This window comes from Ruditapes philippinarum, unplaced genomic scaffold, assembly GCF_026571515.1.
Source record: "Ruditapes philippinarum isolate M1 unplaced genomic scaffold, ASM2657151v2 ctg11581_1_1_1_1, whole genome shotgun sequence".
Lineage (NCBI taxonomy): Eukaryota > Metazoa > Mollusca > Bivalvia > Venerida > Veneridae > Ruditapes > Ruditapes philippinarum.
In genome coordinates, this window is record NW_026857703.1 from 13,873 (window position 1) to 26,839 (window position 12,967).

General features: G+C 31.1%; 1 protein-coding gene across 1 annotated transcript; it reads right to left on the reverse strand.

The window, feature by feature from the left end:
* Positions 1 to 4,108: 4,108 nt before the first annotated feature.
* LOC132750629 (kremen protein 1-like) lies at positions 4,109 to 9,664 on the reverse strand. Its single transcript, XM_060740638.1, has 4 exons — positions 9,489 to 9,664; positions 8,890 to 9,035; positions 8,556 to 8,685; positions 4,109 to 4,305 (listed from the first exon to the last, which is right to left on the reverse strand). The coding sequence occupies exons 2-4, from the start codon at positions 8,968 to 8,970 to the stop codon at positions 4,217 to 4,219; spliced, it is 300 nt and encodes a 99-aa protein (XP_060596621.1). The 5' UTR covers positions 8,971 to 9,035; positions 9,489 to 9,664; the 3' UTR covers positions 4,109 to 4,216.
* Positions 9,665 to 12,967: the final 3,303 nt, after the last annotated feature.

Here is a 12,967-nt window from a genome sequence, read left to right on the forward strand (position 1 = left end):
TTTGGAGACCAGGTTTAAGGTCAAAATTATTGTCATATAATATCAATGGAAAATTTATAAACACAATTAAAAACATATATGAAAATGCAAAGTCATGTGTACGTGTTAATGGTAATATGTCTGATTATTTCATATGTAATATTGGAGTACGTCAAGGTGAAAATCTTTCACCGATTATGTTTTCATTGTATTTAAATGATTTATATGAATATTTTAGTAACAATAATGTTTCCGGTGTAACATGTAACAGTCACGATTAAGAGGATAGTGCTTTTAACTATGTAAAACTGTTCTTTTTGTTGTACGCAGATGACACTGTAATTATTGCTGAAACAAAAGATGACTTACAACATGGTTTAAATATTTATAAAAAGTATTGTGATACCTGGAAACTTACGCTCAATACAACAAAAACTAAAATTTTGGTTTTTAAAAGTGGACGACGCATGTCATATAATTTTACTTACGGAAATGAACTTTTAGAAGTTGTAGACGAGTATAAGTATCTTGGTATTCTTTCAGTAGAAGTGGTTCCTTTTTCAAAGCCTAATTATCTATGAAACAGGGGCCCAAAGCTATGTATAGTCTTATAAAAAAATGTAAAATGTTAGAATTGCCAATTGACATGCAAATAGATTTATTTAACAAAATTGTAAAACCTGTCCTACTGTACGGCTGTGAGATATGGGGTTTTCGTAATATTGATTGTATTGAAAGAGTACAGCTTAAATTTTTAAAATATATTCTAGGTTTAAAGCCAAGTACACCAAATTGTATGGTTTACGGTGAAACTGGTGTTAAACCACTATCTATTGAAATTAAATGTAGAATTATATCCTATTGGTCTGACTTAGTCATACCACAACAGAACAAGTTACCGTGTTTGATATATCGTATTTTGTTAAATAATTTTAATAACTCCCAGACTGTATCTAGATTAAGATTTCAGTGGATAAAATTTGTTCAGAATGTTTTGTATGAATGTGGTCTGTATAACATTTGTCATAACCATGAATTTCATAACCATAAATGGTTAACGATGTCAGTCAAACAAAAATTTTCAGACTTATTTTTAAATGAGTGGTATTCTGATATTGAGAATTCTAGTAAATGTATAAATTATAGATTATTCAAACATAATTTTTGTTTTGAAACATATCTTGTAAAAACTCCATCAACATTTTTACAATACATGATAAAATTTAGAACAAGAAATAACAAATTGCCAGTAGAAACCGGAAGTTGGAACAACATCGAACTTAACAGGCGTGTCTGTACACTGTGTGTAAAAATCAATTGGTGATGAATTTCATTATATTTTTGAGTGTTCTTGTTTTGATAACAGCAGGAAACGTTTTTTGAAACATAACTATTTACAGAAACATAATATACATTCTATTGATCTTCTTATGAACACAGATGTTAACATTCAGGATTACAAAAAACTTTGTTTATTTATTAAAGAAATTATATTAAGATTCAAATGAGCCAAAAATTGTTTAAATTTAATGCTGTGGAGAACCCTATTGAAGTATATGTTTTAATACTGACTCTCCCGCGATATTTATGTTAACAATTTATATATCATGTTATTTTGATACTGTCTGATTCTGAAGCCTCATTTATTATGTAATTGTATTATTATCTCATGTTGTCATGTTTGTATGATCTGAGTGAATAAATAAAAAAAAATGAAAAATTAAGATATAAGTATAATATTTTTGTTTTAGAGCAAAATGGCTCCCATGCCACTTTCATATGCTTTAAGTAACAGTACTGTCTGACTCAGTCAAATTGTCTCTCAACAGTTTAGATTTTTTTAGGGATTCTCTATTTGATTATTTTCATAATGTTTAAAATGTTAATTGTTTTACCAAATAAGTTTTTTATTTAAAAAATAAAATTTCTTCCAGTGCTGCCCGTTTCATTTTTCATAATATGCATGCTATGTGATGAAGAAAATCCGGGATTTATTTTCTTTCTATTGATTAAACAATTTACAACTTTTTTTCTATATTAAAATATACAATATGCATGGTACAATATCAAAATTATGGTTGGTTAAAGGTCAAGAAGGACACATTCATGTCCGATGTGGTATTTAGCTGTCCTTCAGACTGCCTTGTTTCAATTTAATATTCTGAATCCATTTAGAAATGTGTCACATAACGTTGATTATGGTTGACTAAGGCACTGACTGATGGCTGAGCAAAGGGTCTCGCGGACTTGTATCGACGACCACAAAAAGTAATATATTGTGTGAAAAGGAATAAATCCCATGGGTTAGATCTGGAGAGTACGATGGGTGTACCAATATAGTAAACTTCTCCGATTTCAAAACTTGTTTCACAAACTGATATGCATGTAATGGGGCAATATAACAAAAACGACGAGCAGCCGGTGTTTTCGTTATTGTTACTTAAGCTTTTTAGTACAACATTTCGATGATACTGACCTGTAACACTGTTGATCTCTGGTACTGGAATTTGTATGGTTATACCATCGTAGGAGAAAATATTTTTCTGCTCATGGTAGTTTCAGTAACTATAGACCCTCTACTAATTTTGTTTTGGCTGGTTCGGAGTAGTGAACTCATGTTTAGTCATCAATAAAAATGTTTGCAAAATTTCTTTGATTGAAATTTGGAAACATTTTAGCATTTGGTAAGCGGATTGTACCATTTTTTAATAATCTCTGAATATATGGAATATGCATCTGGCAGGAATTTTTCTTTCTTTCTTGTTCTTTCAAAATATCGCTACGACAAAGTGATTTGACAACAGCTTAAACAGTACCAAGAATCTTGTACCTGCCATCACATTTAATTATTTCTCTGACTTCTAAGACATTTGTTTTGACTGTACAGATACCTTATCAGACCCATAAATTATTCACAAATCAGTTAAAAAAAATCTGGAAACAAGGCAATCCCTCAGAACATCAAAAATACATGAATATTGCATTTAAGCTCTAGCTAATCTTATTAACTGAGATACCCCGTTGATGGGGTACGTCTACATCTAAATGTGGTTAATTAACTATACAAAATTCAAAGTCATCTCTTTTATTTTTGATTTAAGTTTGAACAGAATTGTTGTTGACAGAAATATGAAGATCCAAAAATGATGAACTTAAATTTCAAGACTTAGTTTTATTTAGTTTTAGTTTATAGGGATAAATATCAGACACACTTTGATTAAAATAAGAATTATTTAAATTAAAATACCATCAAGGTATCTGGAAGTGTTTCTAAATGCTACTTTAACATTTTGCTGTGTATCTTCAGAGTGGCTCACATAAAGTGTCTTTCATAAAAATACAAAAACAAATAGACCAGAGGTGCACAGTTAGTACCCATAGGAATTCCTATGATCTATCTAAATTGGGTATTCACAAACCTGACATAATTGTTTTTAAAAGAAAAGAGAGTGCCATACAATCTTCGTCACAGATCCACATAGTATAATGTTTTAAATACAGTTTGTAAAGAATGAATTACATGCAAGAAATGTACTTTTTTCCTGTGCAAACGTTGTCTGAATAAGGTGACAAGTTTATCGGTAATTAATTTTGCACGACCATGTTGTATAAAGGATAGAAAAATCTAGTTAAATCTATTTAGAAAAACGTGAAAAAGTACCGGATTTTGATAATAATTCGGACAGCAGCAATATTTCTTTCATAGTCAATATCTCTTTGAAAAAATAAAATAAAACAATAATTAATATAATAAACTATATATATTTGTAAGTAATCTGTTATTTTGAATGTCTCTGTATGTAAATCTTACAGAAAATGATACTGTTTTGTTACCTTCTCAAAAATTTCTCGATAATATTTGTTTGTGTTGTTAAATATATTCCCGGCATTTTACCTTGTTGTATTAACTAATGTTGCTTGTTGAATTTCATACTGCAGTATTTAATTTGATTAAAAACTGAGTTTAATGAATGAAATTAAAATAGTAACTATTTTTGTGTCATAGATGACCTGACTTTTACAGAAAATACTATGGGCAGTTCAACGAGTTAAATGTTTATCATATACACACCACTTCTAAACCTACTGTAATCAAAACAACATCAAATAACATAGATTTATTCTTTATTTCAGTTTTATTATTGAAGAATTAAAATTATGATAAATCATGTGCCTCACAATATACATGAATTTGCACATATATATATATATTTCGAATACTCTCGTCAACAGTTCTTTATGGTTTCCTGCAGAAAAAGCCATCATTTTCATTCTCGCAAACCCAGTTCGCAGGACAAAATCCTTCTTTGTCGCAATATTTCTCATCTGCAATGGACAAATGTACTTATCTGGTTTATAAATTAATTCTGACACATCAAGAGTTTAACAGTGTCATTTAGTATTTTTCCTGTACTAGATCCTTTAGAAACAGCATATAGATTACAATTTTGATTTTCAAACCTTTACCTGTATGACAAAATTATTTTACCGAGGTCTAGGAAATTTTGAATATTTTTGTTTGATTCTTATAAAAATCTTAATTTACGCTTTCATGATAACGTTAAAATTGAATAATTTATTTAACAGTCAATAGCTCTTTTAATGTTTTTGTTTGTTTAATATGTGGAAAGACGTTTTCAAATAAGAATTTACATTTTTTTGTCATTTTTGGGGGTTTTTTTTTGTGTGTTTTTTTGACCGGGGTTGAAATCGTGATGACACACGACTCATAAGGTTTATTGTTAAAAACAAAACAAAAAAAAACAAAACAACCATGGATACGACTTTAGTTGAACCTTTATTTTTTTACCGTTAAACAAATTGATCAGAATGTTTCTCACTTGTTTCATCTGTTAGACCCATTACCAAAACATTAAATGATAAATAAAAACAGAATATTAAGTTCAGTTAATATTACATATAGAACATATAACATATTTGAACGTGACTGACGTCGTTGTCACTAACTATAAAAATGAAAAAAAAAAGAACAACAACAACAAACAAACTGGTGTAAAATCGCCAATAAACACTGGTTGGACTTGTTAATATGTGGAACCACTGATAAACTGGATAAACAAAGGCGGCACAACAATTGATAAATATATCCATAAATCCTGTTCTTAGTAAGTTTTCATTTTTAATATAATACTTTAATAGCATATTGCATATACTAACGCGGCATATTTTACTAACTTGACTGACCCGTTATAGGGAAGGTAGCTTCCCAACTTAACAAATTGTGTAAGTGTGCATGTATAAATATCTTATAATGAGAGTCAATATTTTTTAATAAATACTGTTGAGAGACGTGGAAAGGTATTCCATATATTTAATTTCATGACAAACACAAATGTGTGATTTCTATTCTTAATCAACGTATGCTTATCTTGACTCAAATAACAACATGACAATTTGATAATTCAATGTACAGTTAAATTTGGGCTCGTTTCTGGGCGATGGTCTTTGTACTCCCAAGGGAAGTTCAGGAGGACTGCTGTCATCATATATGATTTAATTGACGGTAAGCTTAATGCCGATCATAATCAATATGATGAACTTCAAACCATGGTTTAATCGATGTCCAAAGAAAACATATCATTGCGGTTTCTACAGGATTTCTTATAAGAACACGTCTAGCGCGTTAACAAATGTTCTTGATATTTCTAAACATGAAAATTCGTTGAAATTATATCCCCCGCAGAGTATTGGTTATAAACGAACACAACAACTGGAGACATAAGACTTAGTTTATGATACATTTTTAAAGACCAGTCCTTGATGATTGACAGAGATGTGCTGAAATCCATTCGGTTGTTTTGAATATTTACGAATGACATATATATGCTGAAATTCTGTCAGTTGATGTTAAAAATGAATAAAAAATGTTATTCTTTGTACATGATAAAATTCAGGGCCATAACAGGGGCCATAATTCCGTGTAAAATGCTATTACTGGGACATGAAAATGAGATGCAAATATCCTTTTCATATTGATGGTTCCCAAAATTCTATCCAGCTGTGGCATAGAAAATTTAGCAATATATTGCTCTATATGCATACTGCACAAAAATCAAGTACCTAAACTCTGTGTTGAATGGTATTACCGGAACAAGTTAACAATATTTGCATTGAAAGTGGCGGCATGGCCGAGAGGTTAACGCGTCGTACAAGTAATCTAATGATCGCTAGCCAGATGGGTAAAATCCCCGTCAGTGGCAAGTCCTTATTACCTTGAATTTCAAGTTCACGTGGCATTTATCTTAGAACATAGGAATATGCAAGCATTTTCAAATTTTGATTGAGATAATGCACAGGCTAATGAGACTATCTATGCACTAAGTGTGTAAGCATGTGATTTTGGATCTAATCTCAAATTATTTGATAGCCTCCTCTCACAAAAACAATATTTAAAAAAAAACAAAAAAAAACATATTATAGAATAATACATGTATATGAATTGACTATAATCGTTTTGATCTAAATAATGTCCTACTGTTTTTTTTGTTTTTGTTTTTTTTTCTCTTTTTTTTGTAAGAAAGCAAGTAGCTACCTGGAATGATACATTATCATATTATAGTTTGAATTTAAGTAATTATTGAAGTTAACAATCAATATCTTGTGTTATTCCTTGCATCAGAATGATTGCCAGCTCATAAAAGACAATGAAATTTAAATATTTGTGACTGCTAGACACCGTCTACTATACCCTGTACATAAAACTTCTACACCCCGTTCACTAAAACATGTATTTCTTGCTAGACTCTGTACACAAGGAAAGACCGTTGTTCGCAAAATTGCCAAAAAGCAGCTAGAGTTGATGGATGACCACTCAAATACAAGTAGAAGGAGGTCTATATTGTATATCAAACACGGATTTTGATACGACATATGCCTTTTGGACTCGATTTACAGGTAAATATCAACATAGTTCGCAAAGTCAACAAAACGGTAAAATTTGTCGCCAATTTAACAAAAAAGATTTCAATTTGCAGAAAGAAAGAAAATACTGCTCTAAACCCTGATATAATCACAGTGAAAATAGTAGTCAAAATGAACAAAGTCTGTTAATTGATTTATTGAGAGGCCAATCTTCTATTTTAATACCTATTCTGACCCACCAGTGTGTTTACATTCCTATAAATAAAACCTTAACAATTTATGTTTAAATTGCAGATGAAAGTTTCTGTTGATAAATTATCACAATATTCGACATATGAACACGCCACTCATACTACCGTAAAATCAATTGCCTTCAAACAAAATATAGAACAGTTAGCTAAAGAGACTTGAACTATAGAATACTACTGCTAGACCTGTTAACTGTCGCACAACGTCAAAATAAAAGCGTCATTTCAAGTTATTAACTAGGTCTATTTAAAATATTCGCGGTAAAAATGCCATAAGTGCAATCAGGGCCGTGAAAAAGAAATCCGAAGAGACCTATGAAAAAGACAATTTCAAAATGATAGAACTATGATAAAACAATTTGTAAAAATGGCATTCTTAATTTTTTTCTATAGATTTATAATTTGTTTGTTTGTTTGTTTCATTTTACGCCTTTTTCCAACAGTATTTCAGTCATATAGGCGGGTAGTTTCCTAACCATCTTTCCTGGAGAGTTACACCAGTACTAGACTACCTTCCTCCGCGCTAAACTACCAAAGCATCTCCCGGGGATCGAACCCACGCCAGAGAGGTAACTGGATTAGAAGTCATCGACTCTAACCCCACGACCACGGAGGCGGCTTTAGATTTATAAAGAGTGCAAATAAAATTATTTGTTTAAATATGTTTGCATTTCATTTCCTGCAAAATTCTCCAGTTCATTATCTATTACCATAGCGCGACACGAATGACCTTTTCGTTAAACTAAAACTACTTCTATAAATAGATTTTCGGACTTTCACAATGTTAAGGTCATCAGTTTATTGATAGGAACAGCAGTAACATACATAATAACCCAACATGATTTATAAAAAAGACGAAAAGTGCGATTAATTGAAGGTCAAGATAATTTCATTTGAATATGTTGGCATTGCGAAATTCTCCAGTTCGTTATTCATCGTACATATTACATTTCATTTTTGATTATCAAACACCCTCATATAAATCTGAATGATCGGCTATTATGACAGACAAAAAGGCTTTGGAAAGTGCCATTGCCCTTTCACAAAATCTGATTTCATTCCATAAAGGGCGTCGCGCGTCGGCGCGGACGCTAATGATACATTTATTTTGCGACATTTGCTTATAACGAATTGTCAAATTTATTGGGAATTTGATTATATTTGTGTTTCTTATAAACTTAAATAAACGGAATATCATATCTTATCTCTCAACTGTATTTATTGAAAATTTAGTTTTTGTTCCCGTTTCAAACGCTATGTCTAACACAGCTAATATGGAATCCAAAGTGAAAAATAGTTCGGCTCTTCCATAAATGGTACCGCATTTGTCACTTACATCATACGTTTTATATATTTGTTGAGCGAATTTGCGGTTTTTAGACAGACAAGTTTAAGGTATGTAATACAGATCTGTATGTGCATTAACTGAAGCGTTTAACAACTCACCCCACGTATCATATAAAGAGATACGCCAGTGATTTCCACATTTTTCATTACTATTGCCAAAACACGGTGCTGTACACCCAGTTTCCTGCGGGTAATTTTTATACGTGTGTCCACAAAAACAATGATCGAACTATAAAATAAAAATTGTCATTTTTAAAATCTTTATCACACATGACTTCACCTCAAAAATGGATTACAATTTTCATAATGAATAGACTGCTTAGTTATAATTATTTGTTTGATGTTATTCACATAAAATAGCGAAATTCGCATGATAAATGAATTTGAATATTGATTTTTAAATCTATTTTTTTTTAGCATTTGATATAATAACCTCTGTTCCAGCATATCTGTAGTCGGCGTTCTTACACTGTTGTATGCAGGCATCTCCAGTGTTTAGATTACTGATATACATCGTTTCTGACAGAATTCGTTCAGGTTTGTCAGTATAACATCCAATATATCCAGGTGGTCTGTAAACTAAATTATAGCTACAAATGTGCATTTAAAGTCCTGTCTTTAAATTAATAGGAAAATAATTATGATGATATCGGTCTTCAAAGTCAAATTAGTTACAAGGACCAGAACTCCCTTTTGCTCTCTCTTTTTTTTTCTTATTTTTGAAATTGAATAAAATAATTGATTGTTATAACCTGTAACAACATTGACATAGCCATTCAACATAACAACATTGTGTATTTCATCTTAGTATTGTTACATTTATGGTATTCCGGTATTAATCGTACAAATACTTTTAAGGTTATAACCTGACTACATACTTAGGACAGTGCCAGATAGCGTGAAAATGATTGGATATTACATCATCCTTAATAAAACAGAGTTTTGTTTTCATTACGTTTTTCAGATAACTTACAACAAAATTCATCATAAAATGTATCTATCTTTATCATGAACTATCATAACGATACTCACGCCCTGTCTCATATAAAGATAAATGCCATGTGCCGCCACACTTCTCGTTTGGATTACCTGGACACGTAGCTGAACATCCAGTTCCTATTCTATAATCTTTAAAAATGTTTCCACAGAAACACTGGGTTCCATACTTAAACGGACAACATCTTATAAGTAAAACACCGAACAAAGTTTCAAATATAACAATTTATTCATAATTTACAGACTTATTTTCGCTCTTTGTAAAATAACAGACAGTTTGTCCTCAAAATCATTCGGACACTATGCAATTCGCACAATATTTAAATGGACATATTCTTGGAACATATTGTCTTGAAATTATTTTTAGTTTACCAATCATTTCAATTTCACTTGTTATCCAATTTAGTTTGCTTCGACCAGACGGTTCAATCTTTGTTGCAACAGACAAACATTTCAAAATTTCAGACACATACCATGAACATGGAGAGAAAATTTTGTACATTAGCTGTGACTGTTCACATCATTTGGCGACGTCTTTGATGTGCAGCATCAACATTCAACTTGTTTCTTTTGTTTTATAATATCTATATTTGAAACACGGTAGGGTGTAAAATCGAACAGCGTTACACGAAAATCGGCACCGGAAGTAATATCTGCTTGAAAAAATAACATTGGTAATCTTCCTTATTTTAACTTGTTAGGATCGAAAAATTGGTATGAGCGGTGTTTACCGGCTATTTAACATTGGTTTTGTCGTTTTGATGCGAAAGAAATAACAACTCAGGCCTATGGCCTTCGTGGTCGATTTCTTAGCGTCAAAACTCCATACCGGTGTTAAATAGTCGATGAACACCGCTAAGACCGATATGCCGTTGGAAACGGCCGCGTTGCAAGCAGTACTCTTAGTATTCTTTTAAATTAAATAACCTTTTTCAAGCTTTGTGATACTTGATGTATATTAATTCTAATGTTGTGTCACTTTTGATTTCTTAAAAAAAATGTTTTTTTTCCGCTGAATCTAATGTTTGGTTAGAATAGTAAGTATATCTTCTTGAATACCATTCAAGCGTCAAGAAATTCTCTTGAATTAAGCAATAGTTTGAGCAATAAAAATTATGTAAAATAAGTAAAAATAACTAGTTTGGTTAATATGTTTCACGTCAATAATTTCCATGACTTAATCAACGTATTTATACACTTGAACATATCTCCCAAGAATTACTGTTACTTTAAGTCTCATGGGCTATAACACAGGCTGCATGTTAACCAAAGAAAATGTCCTCAGAAATTACTTAATATTTATATACATAATTAGATGTATGAAAATAAAAGCAGATTGTCCGTACAATCTGTCATAGCTTCTTGTATCATACAATCATATATCACGAGTCCTCACATAGATTTGGCACCGGGACAATTGTATAAGTATACCTACAAAGTTCAGCCAAGCCGTGATAAAAAAGACTGTACGTCTTTACATCTTTTTACACAGACTTTTCACCCACCTTATCATAGCCTGTATAATCAGAATTATGTGTCTATGAAATTCATAGCTCGTTCACAGACCTTATTGTCAAAGTAACACGATCCAATTATCATAGTTTAGAATGATGCTTTTACTAACAAAACTGAAGACAATAAAAAGGAATAAATACTCAGATCGCTTCTTGGTTTTTCAAGTATTATAACTTCTACGCATAATAAATCACCATAATTGGCGTTTAAAGAGTAAAAAACCAAAAACAGTTACTTTTTTTTATTCTTATCAAAACATTTGTTAATAAGTTGTGTGCAACTGGATAAAAAGTATAGTCACTTTGTTAAATGTATTGTCATTATATTGACAGACTTATGTAATACATGATATATACAATATCTATTATAACTTTATTTACCTACCATGATTATTCATATATAGAAGACATTGCCCATGTTCCTCCAAAATGATTCTTCTACATTCCCCGACGAATTTTAGTAATTAGATTAAATCTCGCATACCCTTAGTGGATAATCTTAAATAATTCCATGTCTCACGGACAGATACAATCTGATCACTAAGAACTTCATTTTTCATTCTCATATAAGCAGGTGTGCTCAAGTAACTCAGAGTACGTAGCATCATACACTACTCATGTTCAACAAAACCGAGAGACAGATTACACGTCTTTAAAATCACGTTCTTATATACTTCACCATCAGTAATAACGAGAATCTTTAGCTTTTACAACGGCCAAGATATTTCGTAACATGCAATTAATGCTGCATATGTAAATTTCATTCCGCTATATTTAATAATAACAAAAATCAAAGCCTCTTCTCCTGTTCGTCTACCATACTGAAGAAATTTATTCATTTACTCGTAAACTTCTTTATAGCAACTCATTACAATTAATACACTTAGTCGTATGAATGTAATCAATCACATGAATAGCTTTGTACATTAACTGGTGTCCCTGCTCCCTCTGATATTCCAACGAATGTTTCCCTGCATTTCCTAATTCAAGCTCTACTAAATCACAGTTGTTTCTTAATATTTATCCATTGATATCAAGTTATCAGTTGATAAAATTCGAACACGCGAATTAATCCTGACATACATCCATATCATACATATAAGGCCGAACACAAAACAATGTTCCATAAACACCTAAAAAACTATAGCTAACGCTGAAAATTTAAGTAAACAAGAAAAGCTAACACATATTGTCTTACCCCTTCTATAATAACTTAGTGAGCTAACAATTAACTCGTATAAGGTAAGGTTAAAGGTTTATCATGGCTATTCGCTTCCAATTCTGGGCTCAATCACTACAGATTGTTTTCATCATACGACTTTTAGAATTAGAAAACACTATACTGAATAAAAACATTAATCGATGCAATTCTAGATATAAAGAGCTTTTGTTTACAATATTGTAATTTAGGAATAAATACAAAAACGAAAATCCTATCTTCACTTTGACTATCTACACACCTCAAATATCATTCAAAATGCTAAAATATTCTAGCTCTACGTAGAACGCATACACTCGATAATTTATAAAATTCAGAGTCTTCTATGACACATCCGAGACGAACATGCTGTTCTTAGATGCCTATAATATACTAAAAAACTGAAGTAATTGATTGATTATACGTTATGATACAATGTTCAATCTCACTTCCTCTATCTTTACTGATACTAAAAAACATTCCTTTAGAAATTTTCATATTAGTTACAGATGATACCGTCTTCTCAACCAGCTAACTCTTAACCTACCTTTTACTATCACACAATTAAGCCGTCTGTTACACAATATATTAGTTTAAATAGCGATAGGGAATATCCTTTAATTAATTGTTTCACAAATGATACTAGATATACATATGACGCCATTGCTTTTAATGCTAAACTTATAAAGAATGTCGTGCTACTCATTTAACGTTGCAGACAAAATTCCGAGTACGACACAAATTTACTTTGATCTAGTTTTTATATAAACTTTTGTATCAGTAGATAATAACAATTCACAACT